We start from the raw sequence: 18193 nt of genomic DNA on the forward strand, positions 1-18193 counted from the left end.
GCAGACATAAGAGATACAACCTGACTGCACTGATGGGATACTATAGACTCCCAACTGAAATTAGATAAAGAATCTAAGCTGTTACTAGTCCCTTCCCAGACCAGTTCTTATCCAGCATTATATCTGAGGACTTTTGAAGAATAAATTAATGAAAGTGCTAAAGAACAGGAATTTAAGTGATCATGAAGCTCCATCTTCATGTTGCACGTTTAACAAGGACCATTCCCTAGCAACAGAAAACATTAACTTCTTGGCTCCTCAAAGCCATAACCTTTGACATGCCAGAACCTAAGTCTGACTTTTAGGACCTGCCAGTCTTATGGCAGTCTCCATTATATCTAAAGTTTGCTTCTCTGAAACCCTTTCTATTATCGCTCTACAGGCAATAACGGAAGACGACATGATTTAGAGCCATATCTTTGCTGGAAAAGAGTGTAAAAAAATAACAAAGGATTCCTTGCTAGAAAAGCAAACTATAAATTCTCCTAGCAATAAGTGTTTCCAATCAATCCCTTGCTAACAAAGAAGAGTGTATAAGGGGTCATTTTTGCTTAAATACTGTGACTAATTACAAAGAATAAATTACTAAAAAGTAGTGTCTTAGACAGAAAGTCACCATCTTGTAAATATCGCATTTTCCTTTGTGGGACTGAATCAAATACCACCACTAAAGTCAGAAAGCATCACATAAAGCAGAAAAAGATTATATAGCAGTGAAGGTATGCTAGGCACTTTACAATCAGGCAAAAAGACAAATGTTCCCTAAGGCCGTCACTATACTCTAAACTCCAGAGCGCTGCCACAGCAGTGCTCCCGCAGCAGCACTTTGAAGCGCGAGTGTGGTTGCGGTGCCAGCGTTGGGAGAGAGCTCTCCCAGCGCTGCAGGTACTCCACCTCCCCGTGGGGATTAGCTTACGGCACTGGGGCACTGTTTACACTGGCGCTTTACAGCACTGTAACTTGCTGCGCTCGGGGGGTGTTTTTTCAAACCCCCGAGTGAGAAAGTTGCAGTGCTGTAGAGTGCCAGTATAGCCATAGCCTAACTAAACAGAACTCTCCAAGGGCTGGGTGGATACCAGTGCTCAGACACAGCTGTTCCCTGTTTGCAGAGAATGGAACCTCCACAAAAACCTGGATGTATGGATTCAGAACTGGCAGGACAACAGCACAATCACATTTGCCACAAGAGCTGCCTTTGTAACCTCCTCCATTTGAATCCCATATAGTCACTTTTGCATTAACCAACTGAATTATGGCCTGAGAACAGGACTCCTAAAATCTAGTCGTGGCTCTGACAAAAACCCTCAGTGGCTTCAGCCAAGTCACAGCTTCTGTCTCAGTCTTTTCCAGGCCACGCCATTGGTACAACAGGAATAATACATCTCTACCTCGAAATAACGCTGTCCTTGGCAGCCAAAAAATCTTACTGCATTATAGGTGAAACCATGTTATATTGAATTTGCTTTGATCCACCGGAGAGCACAGCCCTGCTCCCCGGAGCACTGCTTTACCGCGTTATATCCAAATTCGTGTTATATTGGGTGGTGTTATATCGAGGTAGTGGTGTATTTACTTCTTCCATAGAGGTGTTTGAGAACATGTGTAGCACTTTAAAGACACAAAATACTGTGAAAGTCCTATGTGTTAGTCACAGCAGAACTATAGTCCCATTGAAATAATCTCCTCACTCCCTCAAAGAGAAAATGTTAGTAATCTGTTTTCTCATGAACCACAGACCTAAAACCAAGAATGTGGTATCCTAAAGCCCAGGAATGGCCTGTGAGTTTAAGACATGCACACATACAAACATGTTTGTATCAGAGGGACGGCAAAAAAACTCCAGCTTTGATTTACCAAATACAAGGGCAATCTACCTCTGTTGTAGCTAGCTTTTCCATACATACCTGAATGAACCTTCCCTCCTCTCTCTTCAGTGACTATGGACAGATTTGCTCTTTCCTGCTTGTTTCTCGTAAAGCTCATTTGAAGAGCCCACCATACCTTGTTAAACTGGAAAAGGTCACGCCTGAGCCTCTCTCTTACAGGATCATGTCCGTGTCTCAAAAACCTTCTCATTTTCCTTCTTTAACCACCTGGCACCAGAAACCTAGTAAAAAAGCAAATCCATGTTTAAACGAGCGGGATTTTAGAGTGTAAAAAATTAATCTGAATTGGGTACTTTATTTTGTTTCAGCAAGTAACACGGCATTCATCAGGCCAGAACGAGACAGCACAGCTATACGCGGGGGGCGTGGGGGGGAGGGGGGGTGTTTAACAGGGACGAAAACAACACCACTGCAGCACATTATCCCACATAGTAGGATGTAGTTTGCATAATCCTTTTTTCATGCTGCTCAATTCTAGAATCCCCGCGGCTTTTAAAAACAAACAATGCAGTTTACACTTTGCCACTTATTTTTTTAAATCTCTTCACCTGACCTTGTCCAAGAAAGATGACAAGTGACAGAACGCAAAAGGACACTACAGTAGTCAGATAAATGTTTAAAGAAACCAGTTCAAAAAGCCACCTAACTTCCAGAGTTGGTGGCAGCATAGACTAGTATCAGTTTTTACCCCAGATAATCCTATGGCTACTGCGCTGAGGAGGGGAAAGTAAACATTTTAGGCTGGCATTATGGGTATAGCATAAGGAGCTGGTGTTGCCTGCAATGTAGTTAGGTTCATTATTAACCTGTTTTTGTAAAACATCAAGCTTAATCCTCTACTAAGGGGGAAGGGGGAAGAGAACAGTGCACCTGTCCCTCAGTGTAGTGCTACAAGAGAGTATAGTTTTCTGTACCTTGTAATTCTACCATTTCACAAAAACTTGATGATCCACTCAGAGCACCTAATGCAGAAATAAAAAGCCCTGCCCTAGCATACCAGCAATAACACTTGGGACAGCAGGATATGGATTCTAGGATTCAGCCAGTGCTGCAAAAGTAGCACCGTATGTGTCTCTCCAGGGCAGAAAGGAGTATGGCGAATGGGTAGAACTTGAAGATTCAGACCTAGGGCGTGGACTTTTCCCAAGGAAGGCGTGTGTACATATGTGGAACAAGGTGGGAATTTATAGAGCGATAGTTTCCAGAAAGTTTAAAATGAATGTCAGAACTTGCCAGGAAGAAGAGTTATTTTTTACATCTGTGCCCCAGATTACATGGGGTCTGGGACATTTGACTCAAATCACTGGCCTGGACGAGTAATTGAAAGTACTGTCCACCCACAATGAGCTCTGAGAAGGAGCAGAAAGCCTTCGCAGCCTCTTGGTGCTTCTATTACCCCACGTCCATACAAACAAGTGGGAATCCATCTCTGCATTCTTGTCAATAATGAGGTCATCAACCAAAGGCCATAAATCAGCCAGTCATTCCTGCAGGGTTTTTATTATACCTCCCAGCAAGGCCAGCAGAAATGAAAATTTAAACAGCAAACTGAAAATACAAAACTGACAAAATCAGCAAGTTCTGGTGAGTGAACAGCTCTGTCTTTTCTTCATGTCAGATATTAAGGTGTAATCCCAATGTACAGACCTGGGTTTGCACCTACACTTGGCACTAGACGGTAGGATACTTCAGTGTTACTAGCATGTAGAAGGTTGGTTTGGGTGGAGCACCATTTGGATTGGTTAAGGAAGGAGGGAGCAAAGGGATGGATCAGGCAGATATATCAGTAAGATTCTGACAGGAGCTTAGAGCAGGCTGAGATAGTCCATGAATAACTCAGAGCATCATTACTATTACAGCAATATCTGGTCTGATTTTCAGAGATGCCAAGGACCTGCACCTCTTTTCTACTGACTTCAGTGGAGTTATGGGTGCTCAGCACTTCTGAAAGTCAGGGTTATAGCAGTTAGCCCCAGAACAATCCCAGAGCTCAGCCTGCAACATCTCTATAATCAAGCACACAATACATTTTCAGGTGCACAAACAAAAAGAAAGGAACCCACCATGATCTCCTTGCTCCCCCAGTACCTAGAGATATCAGCAGGTACCACCTAATCATCAGCTTTCCTTTAATGGTCCCTTACAATATGAGCTAACTACTTATGCAAAACAATCTGTTCCACCTTGCATTTTGCTACGACACTGGGAGCACCTTTCCCAGACCTGAAGAGGAGCTCTGTGGCTCGAAAGCTCGTCTGTCACCCCAACAGGAAGTTGATCCAATAAAATATTTCCTCACACATCTCGTCTCTCTAACAACCTGTGACCAACACAGCTACAACTACAAAGCATACAGCTTTTCAATTGTCATTGCTGCATGCTTTCTTCCCTATCCATTCCTCACTAGCAGAGAAGGGAGAGTAAACCTGAGCTGCTTGGTATATTTGCATGCCATCAGAGCACTAGCAGGTGTGAAGAAATGGTGCCTAGCTGTCTGATACAGAAACCTTGATGGCAGGGAATATCAAAATAAAAGGGGAGAGGAGCATAGCCAAAAAACAGGAACTCGTTTAAAAAACAAGGTCTCTGCAAGGTGATCTGAAAACCCCCAGATAAATCTAAGATTAGAGCCCATGTAACAAATCCTTTCACCAGGTTTGCATGATACAATTCTCAGAGAAGAGTCCAACATCTCAATACATGGCTCTCTCTATGGATCAGCGCCTTGCATGGTGTCAAGTATCAGAGGGGTAGCCGTGTTAGTCTGGATCTGTAAAAGCAGCAGAGTGTCCTGTGGCACCTTATAGACCAAAACGTTTTGGAGCATGAGCTTTCGTGGGTGAATACCCACTTCGTCAGATGCATCTGACGAAGTGGGTATTCACCCACGAAAGCTCATGCTCCAAAACATCTGTTAAGTCTATAAGGTGCCACAGGACTCTTTGCTGTTTTTATGGATCAGCGTTCACCTTGCACTCCCTTTCAGTACCCAAGACAGAGAAGCTAATTATCCAAACATCGGACCAAACTGGGTGATGAATCCTGGTGCCTCTAAGGCACATTGCGCATATACTAAGAAGTGAGAAGCTGCTGTAGAAGTGACAACCTGTTGTGCTATGCAAGGAAAGAGTATCACACCCATATGCAGTAACTTTGGCCTTAGCCAGACAGGGAAAGTAAAAATGGGGAAAGGGCGTGTCTCTGGCAATCAATATCCTGGGCCAGTGAAACAAGGAAAACCCACACAGAAACTTCAAGTAACTAGTTCAAAGTAACTGGTTTTACAAGTATGGGGAAAGGAGACTTCCATGTGCCAACAAGGCAGCACAGACAAATACTCACAGTAAACAAAGGCAAGAAGGGAAAGGAAAGGGGGGGCTCTTTTGAAAGGACAGATAAATACAGCTGCCCAGGTCCTGTAACAAAATTTAGGAATGATTAATCGCAACACATGCTGCTTATACATGCTTATGCCAAGAGAGGTAGCATTCACAATCCAGCCCACACTGACCTGTTAAACCGACTAAGGAACTTAATAATAGTTGGCATCAAGGAATCTAATAGCAACTGGCACCAAGGTACATCACTTTGCAAAGTGATGCACGCTGCAGTCAAAGGAGATTTGCCAAAAAGAATGACAATTCCACATAATCTGCATCATCTTTTCTCCCAGGTGCACAATTCCTTTTTGCCAGCCCAATTTCTCTCGCAAATGCCCTTCTCTGATGTCTTACATAAAACTGCAGCCAAATGTGCTCAGCAATTACAGAACATGGACACGAATACCCTTCACTGCAGACAGCATGTGGTAGTAGCTGTGGCCACTAGTAGCCAGAGTGGAGCCTCTGAAGCCATGTCTGCTTTGTGTGGAGTTGATGCTGTTCTATTTTGCAGGGCATTAAAGCCTACAAGAAAATGCAAGATCAGCCTCTTACCAGAAGCTATGTGCTCACTAGCAGCACTGCATCTTCTCTGGGTAAAGTCTGCCTCTCAGCTGAAGAGAATCTGAGGTCAGTCCATCTGCAGGCAATAATACCCCAGATTCCAATCCATCCTGACTGTGAACAAGTTGAAACATAACATGTGACAGACAAACCACCTTGCAGCCAGGCTCATAATGGGCTACTTAAAGCTAGCTCCTTTAGCGTCCCTGGCTCTATGCTCAGACAAATATTATGAGATGCCCTCCTCCGCTGAGTTCAATTAGACTCAGCCACAAGGCTATTACTCTTCATTGTTCACACAGTATGGCAGGGAGAGTCCGAGCTGTGAGAGGATCCGGTTTCCACTCAATACAGACACTCAAACAGCTATTAGCATCAAACAGACTTTTAGATGCCAAAAATTCACAGTAGGCACATATGCCACATGGTTCAAAACAGGCTGATACTTAAGTGAAGAAGCCAGAATGCTCATATGCAATTTACATGCGTGTTTACTCAGGGTATGTCTACATCTACAATTTTGCAGCGCTGGTTGTTACAGTTGTATTAGTACAGCTGTATAGGGCCAGCGCTGCAGAGTGGCCACACTTACAGCAACCAGCGCTGCAAGTGGTGTTAGATGTGGCCACACTGCAGCGCTGTTGGGCGGCTTCAAGGGGGGTTCGGGGAACACGAGAGCAAACCGCGGGGAAGCAGGTCTCCTTCCACGGGTTGCTCCAGTGTTCCCCAAACCACCCTGCAAGCAGATCTCCTTCCCCGCGGTTTGCTCTCGCGTTCCCCGAACCCCCCTGCAAGCAGGTCTCCTTCCCCGCGGTTTGCTCTCACGTTCCCCGAACCCCCTCCCCGCAAGCAGGTCTCCTTCCCCGCGGTTTGCTATCGCGTTCCCCGAACCCCCCTGCAAACCGCAGGGAAGGAGACCTGCTTGCACGGGGGTTCGGGGAACGCGAGAGCACACCGCGGGGAAGGAGACCTGCTTGCGGGGAGGGGGTTCGGGGAACGCGAGAGCAAACCGCGGGGAAGGAGACCTGCTTGCACGGGGGTTCAGGGAACGCGAGAGCAAACCGCGGGGAAGGAGACCTGCTTCCCCGCGGTTTGCTCTTGCGTTCCCCAACCCCCCCTGCAAACCGCGGGGAAGGAGACCCACTTGGGGGGGGATTCGGAGAACACCAGAGCAAACCGCGGGGAAGGAGACCTGCTTGATTACCAGAGAGGTATCCTCAGGTATGCTGGGATACCTGCTTATTCCACGGAGGTCAAGAAAAGCGCTGGTAAGTGTCTACACTTGATTACCAGCACTGGATCACCAGCGCTGGATCCTCTACACCCGAGACAAAACGGGAGTACGGCCAGTGCTGCAAACAGGGAGTTGCAGCGCTGGTGGTGCCCTGCAGGTGTGTACACCTCCTAAGTTGCAGCGCTGTAACCCCCTCACCAGCGCTGCAACTTTGTGATGTAGACAAGCCCTCAGAGCACACAGGATGGGGTGTAGAACAGGGGAGAGAGTACACTTCCCAAACAGCCTTTGTTCAGGTTAAGTCACCCTTCCAACTTCTCCCCTTGTCAACAATTCAAAGGTTGGCAAATAACACGCTCCAGGCCAGGGCATACCAAGACCATTTAGAGATTTAAAGGCTTCAGGTCTCCTGCTTGTTGTTCTTTCCCCTCTCCCCCTTCCTCCCCCTTCCCTAAAGGGATCCTCCCATGTGAGATTTCTATCTATGCATCTAACAGTAAGGCATTGTCCCTGTTAAAAAAAGATAAGCAGCAGCAAGCCTTCTCCCCAGCCAAGCTTTGTTTACACCACAAGGATTTAAAAGTTTATTAGAGAATGTTTAAATAAAAATGATACAAAGAGTTCAAAGCGTCAGTTGTTGGTCATTGGGGGCAACATACAGAGTATAGGGGGACGCTGGTATGTGGGAATTGGTTAGCACGTAACATATACAGTCTGCAAGGTCCCCCAATGCGGGATGTATGGTGGGTGGGGTCAAGAAGCAGTAAGGAAGCAGTGAGGGTACATCTCTTATCACAACAACTGCCAACAAGGTCTCATCTATAGAGACATTCTCTACACCACCAGAAGTTTCCCAGTGCTCCTAGGACCAATACAGCTCTGCAGTGGTAGCAATAGTGGGAATGCTACAGTAGACTCTCTCTCAGCAAGGCTAGAGGACAACAGCCAGTCTACACTAGCAGTTCTGCCATTGTTCACAATTGTGGTAGAAGTGCTGGGATGTTTAGGAAGAAAGGCTAACGCAAACATGCCCCATCGATGCGACTGCATGAACAGGAACAACAGTCTAAGAGTTCGGGTAGATATGCCTGAGACCAGGTTTTCATGATCACCACTGTAATAAAGGTGCTGATTTCTTCTAGAAGTTCCAGCATCTAATGACAGTTCTATGCATCTCAAAATTCCAGAGATTCAGATGGTGTATGTGGCCCCCTTTAAAAAAAAAAAAAGTTGAAATCTGGTTGAATGACTTCTGAGATAGACTCTAGGGGTAGTTTATTGGGAGGGAAATTCAAAGAGAAGATAGACCATTGTAAGTAATATTCTCCTAGAGTGGGAGCATGCCCAGAAGAAAAGAGAACCAGACTGCAAATTAGGAGGTGTAAATTCTATTCCCAATTCTGCCATTGACTTGATATGACCTTGGGCAAGTCACTTCACCTTTCTATCTGTCAGTTTCTCTACAATGCTTACCCACTTAATTCACATGCTGTTGTGAGCACCCATTCTGTCTTTACAGAGCTTTGGACTACTGACATATGAACGCCAGGTCAGCACAGCAAATGCCGTAGAGAGCTACTCCTTATCTCTAAAATAATCTCTTAACATTAGAGGGCAAGAGAGCTGCACTCAGCTACCCATGTTTAAGGTTACTGTGTTTACGGGAGATCAAGTCTCCAGGCATAGATAATAAAATATGCTAGAGGGTGGTCAAGTGTGAAATGGTTACTGAACTTAAGCACACCATTTCCCACTTTTTAGCATGAAAAAGGATACAATATAATTTGATATACAAACCCTTGCTGTATTTCTTAAAGCTCCAATTGTTCCATCCACTGGCAACTGCTACCATCTAAACTTCAGGGCGGATTGATTTTAAATCAAAACAATTTAAAATAACCGATTTTTAATACTGAACTCAATCAGTAAGCAGGAACCTTGATTTAAATCATTGACTTTTTAACTGTGTTTTTCTTTTGTACTTCGTGTCCTAAAGAATAGCTTTCATCACTTAATGAGACTAAACCATTAAAACATGATGGAATTGCAACTAAATTAGCCTTTACCTTAAACATGGGGCTTTATTTTGCAAACCAGGACAGATCTATTGTATGTTATATCATTTATTTAAGCAACCATATAGCTTAATTTAGATTTATTCAGATTCTTAATTTTTACATCTTATTATGCTTAGAAAATGGTGAATAATGCATTATTTCACCTGCACTTTGGGTCAAGCTCTATTTGGATGAGAATTCAAATCCAATTAAAATGCCAGAAGAAACCCACAGGCATTTCAAAGTTGGTTAATTAAGTAAATAAATCTACTTTAATGTGCCTGAATACATAAAAGAGTTTAGCAAAACATGTTTTGCATTTAAAACTGATTTATTAAACAACGGAAGCCAGTACTTGTAGTTAGTGAATGAACTGATGGTGATGCGAAGAAACAATGTCCTTCAAGATTTTAGAACTAGTAGATCATAGATTAGAATAAATTTAGGCCTTATCATACATTGTCATAGTTTCAAATAGATTTCTTTTTTAAAATAAACCTATTTAATTTACATAAAAAATCCAATTTAAATAAAAACTTTTAAAAAACCATTTGTTTTTATCCTCTCTATGCTACAATTTATCCAAGTTGATACAGCAACAACTGGTTGCCAGTGAGCTACTGTCCACTCTTCTGCAGTATTACAAAGCAGCAAAGAGGTCTGAATAAAGGAACAGTTGCAGAATGTAAAGAGCTTGGAGATCTCAGAGATGCACTCTAGCCTACAAGTCTTTGACACAAGGCAGGGATTTCCAGACCACCTTCCAGAAACAAGATATTTAATCCAGTAATGGTCAGTGATGTCTACACTACCCTCCTGGATTGACAGGTAGCGATTGATCCAGCAAGAGGTCGATCTTATCGGTCTTCGACCCCCAACCGCTCTCTTTTCGACTCCTGTACTCCACCACCGTGAGAGGCAACAGGTGGAGTTGATAGGGGAGCAGCAGCAGACAACTCACCACAGTGAAGACACTGTGGGAGTAGGACTAAGTACGTCGACTTCAGCTACATTATTCACTTAGCTGAAGTTGCATAACTTAGATCGATTCCCACCCATCCCAGTGTAGACCAGGCCTATGTCAAAGGAGAGATATTTTAGGATGAATATCAGGAAAACTTACTGAAGTGAAATCTATTAGATGCAAGAAAACTCAAGTGATGGAGACCCATTACTTGTCAGTTTTTTAAAAACTGGACCACACACTAAGAAGTGTCTTGTAAAGAACAATCTGCATAGCAAAGAGAAGGACTGAAGGATTCGACAGGTTCTCCCATCCAAGTCTACCTTTAACTTCTATGATTCTGCAGAAGTTAAACAGTCAAAAGTATAACCTAACAGTTATTAAACGCAACAGCAGGCAGTGCTCTATCCTCTACCCTCTCACCACGCACACATACACATCAGCGGTTTTGAAGCTTCCAAGATGGGTTCCTCAGGCAATCTGAAAGGTAAGGAAAAATGTTCAAGTCAATCATTGCAAGTTCATACATACCACAGCACAGTGCTAAAACCTACTAAAACTGCAAATCCTTCTGAGTCCAGAAATACTGTCCAAACCTACTTGTATTAAGCTTCCTTTGTATACTCTATGTCCCGGTAATACTGGAATACATGAGGTTTCAACATGCTGTAGCACAGAAAAGCCTTTCTTTTGAAAGTATGTTATGAAGAGAAATTGACTGGATGTGATGCAGAGCTCTTGGTACACTCTCCAATAAATGGATGACTCAAGGAAAGGAGGAAGGTACGGTATCTTGATTGCAATAACGTTTTTAGGCCAAGAAATAGTGGGGGTCTATGAGGAAGGACATCAAAAAGGCCCCTTATACCACAGCAGCACCAAAAGGAAAGATGTAGAAGGAAATTCTAACTACTTGCTGATGACTTAAATTCTCTCTCTATATACACACACACACCCCCCTACCGTGCAACCCATACAGAGTATCAAACGTTATATCCCATACTCAATGGGGACAAAACCCTGAAAGAAATCTTTCCTGATCCCACTCATCTGGCCTTCAAAGACCACCCAAATCTCTATAAGCTCACCATCAGAAGCAAGCTCCCCACAGACTAAGACACATGAACTAAAGCAAACACCAGACTCTGCCAGAACAGATGCAAAACCTCTAGACATATCTCCAGTGCTACGATGGTCAACACCCCCCCATCACATTTTTCATGATCCATAGGTCCTACACATGGCAATCACACACATGTGGCACCTCATCCAATTCACTAAATGCCCCAACAACATGGATGAAACCAAAACCATCATGCTCTCAAATGAACTCTCACAGAAAAACGATTAAGACAAAAAACACCAAATCACTTTTTCACAATCCACTCTATATCTGACCTCACAGTCCTCATCCTCAAAGAAAACCCACACAACACTTTCAAAAGATGAACCCAGGAGCTTACATTTGTAATTTTGGCTAGATACAAGGGCTTGGCTACACCGGAGAGTTGCAGCGCTGGTGATGGGGTTACAGCGCTGCAACTCACTCTGTGTCCACACCTTATAAAGCACAGCCAGTGCTGCAAACTCCCTGGCTGCAGCACTGGCTGTACACCCTGGTCTGTTTTGGGGTCTGTAGCGCTTCCAGCGCCTGGTGATGCAGCCCTGCTCATCAAGTGTGGCCACCAAAAGCGCTGTTATTGGCCTCCGGGTATTAGGAGGTATCCCAGAATTCCTGTCCACAACAAACCAGAGAATGGCTGAACCTCGATCTCCCCGTAGCTACTTAGCTAAAAACAAAACAGCTGCTCTTTGCTCCAGCGACGCGAGCGGAGGCAGGGGAATTGCTTTGGAATGTCACAGCTGTCTTGCTTGAGGAGAGAGGGGAGGAGGTAGTCCGTGTTGAGCAGCTGCTTATGTGGTCTAAAGGCTATTTAGGAGTGATTAATTTGCATTTAGTGAATACGAGACAGGTGGGGGAAAAGGTCAAAACTTTAAATGATTGAAGGTGGCACTGTGTATCTTCCAGTCCTTAGAAATTGCAAGGCAGGGAGCTGAGAACAGTTGTCAGCTCCAAAACCATTCTCTCTGTCTCCCCCACGTCCCGTCACAATCTCCCCACCTCCCTCTTTTGAAAAGCACGTCTGCAGCCACTTGAACGCTGGGATAGCTGCCCACAATGCATCACTCACAACAGCGCTGCAAATGCGTGCAAATGTGGCCACACGCAGCGCTGGTACGAAACAGCAGACCAGACACTGGATTTACGGTTATTACAAAAATCTGTAACCCATTTTAGTGGGCCCTTCCACTCTTTTCTCTTCCCGATTTTCCCCTTATGTCTGGAAAGATTGTTAAACAAGCCATTTTCACTTGAATGGTCCTCTCGGATCCGAATAAGAGCTCTGTAAGCTAGAAGCTTCTCTTCACCAAGAGAAGTTGGTCACAATAAAAGTACTGCCTCACCCATCTTGTCCTCTCTAATCTTACTTGGACCAACACAGCTATAACATTGCATACAAATGGCTGAAGGAATCTTGTAAATATTCTGAAGATCAAGTACATAGTACTATCTATGTATGCCTAGAAAGCCTATCACCTAATATCCTGGGCAATCTGCACAGATTGAGAAAAAAAAATCACTGTACACATGGACCATCTTTGCTCTTTCTTTGGCAAGATTGTGTTCTAGGAATCATGCCCTGTAAGATGTAGTAAAGTGGGAGACATCACCTGTAGTCTTTTGTAGGGAGAGGGAAAAGCTGATCTACAAAGAGGTCAGCCTTACATTGGAAAGTAAAAGGTGAGATGTTGCATATCCTGATTTCCAGAAGCAAAAGTTCAACAGCCCAGAGCATTTCACCAAACACCCTGCCTCTGTCACTCAGGCTTCATCTTGGGCTCTGTCAGTCACATGCATTCCTATTGGCTGATGCGTTCTCAGTTGGCTACACAGAGGGTAAGGTTGTCAGCGGCTGGGTCACAATTCAAGGTTTCAGTTATTGGTATTTCACTCATTCTCCCCTTGCCACATATCCTATCCTTCATATGAGCATAAAGCTTTGTGTACCTGTTATCTACTTCAGAAATCTAATCTGAGAAATTACTTGAAGGCTTTACTCTAGTAACACTAATATATATATGCGTCAGAGAATCTCTAACTGCTTCTACAAACATTATGGCCATGTCTACACTCTGATGTACCGCCATATATCCATGGCACTGTAGTTAGGCAGCTGTAACCTCATAATATAGATGCAGCATTACCGAAACAGAAGGGACCTTTTCACATCCTTGTAGGAAAGTAGCAAGGTTGATGGGAGCTTCTTCCACTTACCTAGCCGTGGATATGTCTACACTGCCCATATACAGTGCGGCCAACGACAGCGCTGGACGGGGCAGAGTAGTCCTGCTTTATTGCTGCGGGGAGAGCTCTCTCGTGGATAAAAATAACCACCCCCGATGGAGCGGTGGTAGTTTATCACGGGAGTGTGGTTCCGGCAATAAAGCACTGTATATATTGGTGCTTTTCAGCACTAAACTTTTGTCGCTCAGGAGTATGTGTTTTTACATCCCTGAATAACTAACTCACATTTAGCGCTAAAGTGGCAGTGCTGTGTCTACACAAGGGGCTAGGTCAGCCACAGCTATGGCGCTCAAGTGTGGATTTTTCACACCACTGAGCACTGTATCAGTGTCGACAACCTAAGTTTTAATACAGGACCAGGCCTAAGCCACATCAAACAGAAGTGAAGTATTATTAACCCAATTACAGATGGGAAACTGGGAAGCAGAGTGGTTACAGGACCTTGTTCAATCTCACACAGGAAGTCAGCGGCACAGTATGAAACTGCACTCAGGAATATAGATTCCCATTGTGCTACCTAATGGTTGTTGCAGGACACCTGCCCTATACCATGTGAAGTGCATTCCAAAAGCTGTCACAAATCTTACTGCAAGTTTGGGGGAAAAAATTAATTGAACGCACTCCATACTTTAGTCATTAAAGCAGGGATTAACACACAAATACATTAACTGAGCATGCCAAAGGATAAAGAACAGGTAGTTACTTACCATTTCTAGGTAATCTAAGTTCAGAGCCTAGGTACACAGGTTGAAGCCTACAAAGCCAAATTACTAGCAGCCAGGACACTTCAGAATGTCAGAGGCAAGTAGTTTGTTCAATTTAATGTATTACATTATTACCTGTGCCTAAGGACACAATATTATATGCTCCCTTATCTCCTGCCAGGTAGCCCCGGAAGGAAAAACTAAGGTGGGCGGAGACTGTACCTCGACCTACTCCCACATACAAAACCAATATTTATATTTATGCCTCAGGGAAATGTAAACCCTGAATTACTCTATCAATCAACAATTAAATAGGGAAGCTACAGCAAAGCGTGAGGTTTCTCATGGTGCAAGGGAGAAAACTCCACTGGGCGAGGAAGCTTGCAGTCATTGCTTACATGCTACTGAAGAACAAATGCAGTAAATTAAGCCTGTTGGGAGCAAAAACAAAGCTTGGAATCTTAACAGAAGTTGGAGGAAGCTAATGTACAATACTCTGAAATGAATCCAGCTTCAAGCATTATAGAAAGGGAGCTTCAGACATAGGTTGGATATGGCAACCACCTACAGTAGCAATTCTGAGAGCATTTCTACCATGAAGCAAGCCACATGGCCAGAAGTTCCCAGTGCTTTCAAACTATGCAAGAAACACAGGCTGTGGCAAGGCAGGGCCAGCCAGAAGACTCTGTCCTTCAGGACTCCACCTCCAAGAGCACCAGGCTGCAGGAAGAAGCTAGCAACCTAGGGTATGCCTACACTGCAATCAGAAACTCACAACTAGCCTATGCCAGCTGACTTAGGTTAAGGGGCTGTTAATTGCAGTGTAGCCATTTGGGCTGGAGCTGGCGCCCAGGCTCTGCACTCTGTGTGGTGGGAGAGTCACAGACGACCTGGGCCAGCCATGGATGTCTAATTGCAGTGTAGACATACCCTACAGCAGACAAGCTCCTCACTCCAGCATGGGAGTGACACAGGAGAAGCAAGATGGGAAGGACGCAGGGATGTAATGTGATAGACACCCTCTTGTCTTTGGGAAAGGGATACCAAAAATAATTATTTGCCTACTTCATTAACACATTGCTAGCTGGACTATGACACCATTGGCTGGAATATATGCCCGCCAAAAGGCCACTGATGGCTAAGATAGATGGCAGAATGTACTCAGACATCAAAGTATTCAGGTTTTCACTCAAACAAATCTGTTTGTGGATTGAAGTTCTCCCCTGATCTGGCAGCTATGCCTTCCCTCAGACATGATACACTTATAATTTATTTTAGTCTTGACAATAAATGAGCCTATTTGATTTGGGTCTTGCCTGCCTTTGAAGCCATTTCGTTCCCTAATACCATTCTCTGTGACTGAGCCTGGCTGTATGAACCCAGATGTGCACTATGGGGGAGGGGAGAGCAGAGGTAGGGTCTTCTATGGGGTAAAGTCCCAGGACTCTGGAATCTGCTTCTGTTGTTGGTTGGTCAGAGGACACATTCGTTCACCTCTATGGCATGCTACAAGACCTTTTGTTGTGCAGATGATGCAAGTGAGCCCAGCCCTTTTTGCGAGCGTCGGTTATTGTGGCAATTCGTTTCTGTCAAGTATTCCGAAGTAGTGAAAACGGGTAGAGAGAGAAGTGCCAGGCGCACAGATTTATAAATCAAACACATCCACGCAGTTTAGATCGAGAACCAATTGCAGTCCCCCCTCCAGAGCGGATTTCCGCCCCAAAGCACCAGCCAGCGCCTACCTGCTGGGGCAACTTCCCATCACCTCTCCCCCGGCCTCCCTAAGAGGAGCGGCAGGCCCAGGGGAGAGCTCCCCAGCCCCCCTGCAGGGGATCCGGGGTTTCTCCCCACAGTCACGCGAGGCTCAGCGCGCCCCTGGCTGACCCCAGGGGCGGCCTCAAGCCCGCCCCCGGCCCGGGGTCCCACTCCGCGGGACCAGCCCCATTCGCCACGGCGGAGCCCGGAGCCCTTGGCTCATAGGCCCAGGGCGGGACCGCGGGCAGGTGAGGGCCCCGCAGGACCGTGGCGGCCCGGCACCGTGACCCCCACCCCGACCAGGGGGGTGTCGGTCCTTTGTGCCCCTCCCCCCCGGCTCGGCCCCCCATTCACCTGAGGGGCGCTGGCTGGACCGGCCGGGCCCGGAAGAGGCCGCGGGCTGTAGTGTCCCCTGCAACCGGCTCGTGGGCCACGGGCTCCTCCGCTGGCGCCGCCGCCGCCTCTCCTTCCCGGATACCTCCCGGAGGGGGCGGGGCTCACCGGATATGCAAATAAGTGGGCGTGGCCACGCCGCTCCTTGAGCCCCGTCCATCCCATGTGCTTATGAATAATTCACACGGCCACCTCCCTCTCCGAGCCAATCAGGAGGCAGCTCATGCATACGGCCTCAGGGCAGCCGCCCTGTTCAAATGGAGTTGCCTGTTTATACATCGATGAATATTAACAAGCTAATTGATACTGATACTCGGTGAATGCTAATAAGCTCATGAATACTAATGAGACGTGGCCCCGCCCACACCGCTGCACTTTGGCTTACCTGCCGGCCGCAGCACGCCGCCAGCCTCGCCCCGTTTCCATCCGCGCTCACGGAAGCAATAGCCACTAGGCTGCACTGCACCCCGTCCAGCATGAGCACGGACAGGGAAAAGCCCAGCACCCAGGGCCGGACCCTGGTCCCTGAGCTCTAGGGTGACCACATAGCTAGTGTGAAAAATCAGGACGGGGGGGGGGGTAATAGGCACCTATATAAGGCAGAACCCCAAATATCAGGACTGTCCCTATAAAACTGGGACATCTTTCACCCTAACGGGCCCCCTCCAGTCTCACACCAGTATAACTGCCCTAGTGTAACTCCTAATTCGCACGGGTTTGAGATCAGAGCCAGGCCCTAAAGCACAGGGGTTAGGTGGCACAGGACAACTCAGCCCTAACTGCATGGTGCTACACACATCTGCTATGGTAGGGAAAGGTGCCAGGCAGAGTGTGGTCAACTTGGCATCTAGGTAGTCTCCAAAAAGGAGGTAAAGGTAATTTCCGGTAATACACCAGCCCCTTCGCTCCCACCAGCCTTACTACTTTCCCAGGCACATCTTTCTATGTTAAAAAGAAAATCTTTTACCCTCATCTTACCTGCACTAACCACAAGGGAAATTAACTGATTATGAGAAGGGGATGTATGCAAAAGGGGCTATCACATGCAGCCAGCAAACTGCAACTTACCTTTGTAACAGTGATCTCGGTGTTACTTTTGGATGGAGCACATCAGACAAAAGGGATTTTTAACAATGTTCCTTCCCATCCACGGGGACAGTCAATTTATGGGGCACACGGCTGAACATCCCCACTGCACAATAAGGCACATGTTTAGGCTGACCAGATAGCAAGTGTGAAAAATCTGGACAGAGGGTGGGGGGTAATAGGTGCCTATGTGAGAAAAAGACCCAAAATTGGGGCTATCCCTATAAAATTGGGATATCTGATCACCCTACATGTGTTCAAATCTATCCCTGCATAAAAGATTCTTGCATTGTTCATAGGTGGACAAAGCTGATTGGCTGATGATTAAGTAATGATTTATAATTATCCCTGTGATGAGTCAGAGACTTGGAGGTAGCTAGGCCACAGAGGAGACCTGAAGGAGGCAAAAGAAATAAAGGGATTCAGAAATTTAGTTTCCACAGAATGGTGGAGCTGAATGCAGGGCCGATGCTTCCATTTAGGTGGCCTAGGCAATCGCCTAGGGTGCCAGGATATTGGTGAGCGACATTTTGCCGGAGGGGCGGCAGGCGGCTCCGGTGGAGCTGCCGCAGTCGTGCCTGCGGACGGTCAGCTGCTCCCGCAGCTCCGGTGGACCTCCCGCAGACACCACTGCAGCAGCTCCACCGGAGCCACGGACCAACGGACCCTTCGCAGGCACGACTGCGGCAGCTCCACCGGAGCCACCGGACCAGGGCGCAGGGCGGCATAATTGCTGTGCGCCTAGGGCGCTAAAACCCCTAGCGCCGGTCCTGGCTGAATGCACCATTCCTCTATAGGATTCC

General features: G+C 46.1%; 1 protein-coding gene across 2 annotated transcripts in view; it reads right to left on the reverse strand.

Annotated features, from left to right (window-relative positions):
• Positions 1-16378, reverse strand: part of LLGL2 (LLGL scribble cell polarity complex component 2) — a 55019-nt gene extending 38641 nt beyond the window's left edge. For both annotated transcript variants that reach the window (XM_030534622.1, XM_030534621.1), the window contains exons 1-2: positions 16266-16378; positions 2002-2107 (exon numbers count right to left, since the gene is read on the reverse strand). In XM_030534622.1, coding sequence (XP_030390482.1) covers positions 2002-2076 — 75 coding nt within the window. In that variant the 5' untranslated portion in view covers positions 2077-2107; positions 16266-16378. The remainder of the gene's footprint in view (positions 1-2001; positions 2108-16265) is intronic.
• Between the last annotated feature and the right edge of the window lie 1815 nt (positions 16379-18193).

This window comes from Gopherus evgoodei, chromosome 15 (genome assembly GCF_007399415.2).
Source record: "Gopherus evgoodei ecotype Sinaloan lineage chromosome 15, rGopEvg1_v1.p, whole genome shotgun sequence".
NCBI lineage: Eukaryota > Metazoa > Chordata > Testudines > Testudinidae > Gopherus > Gopherus evgoodei.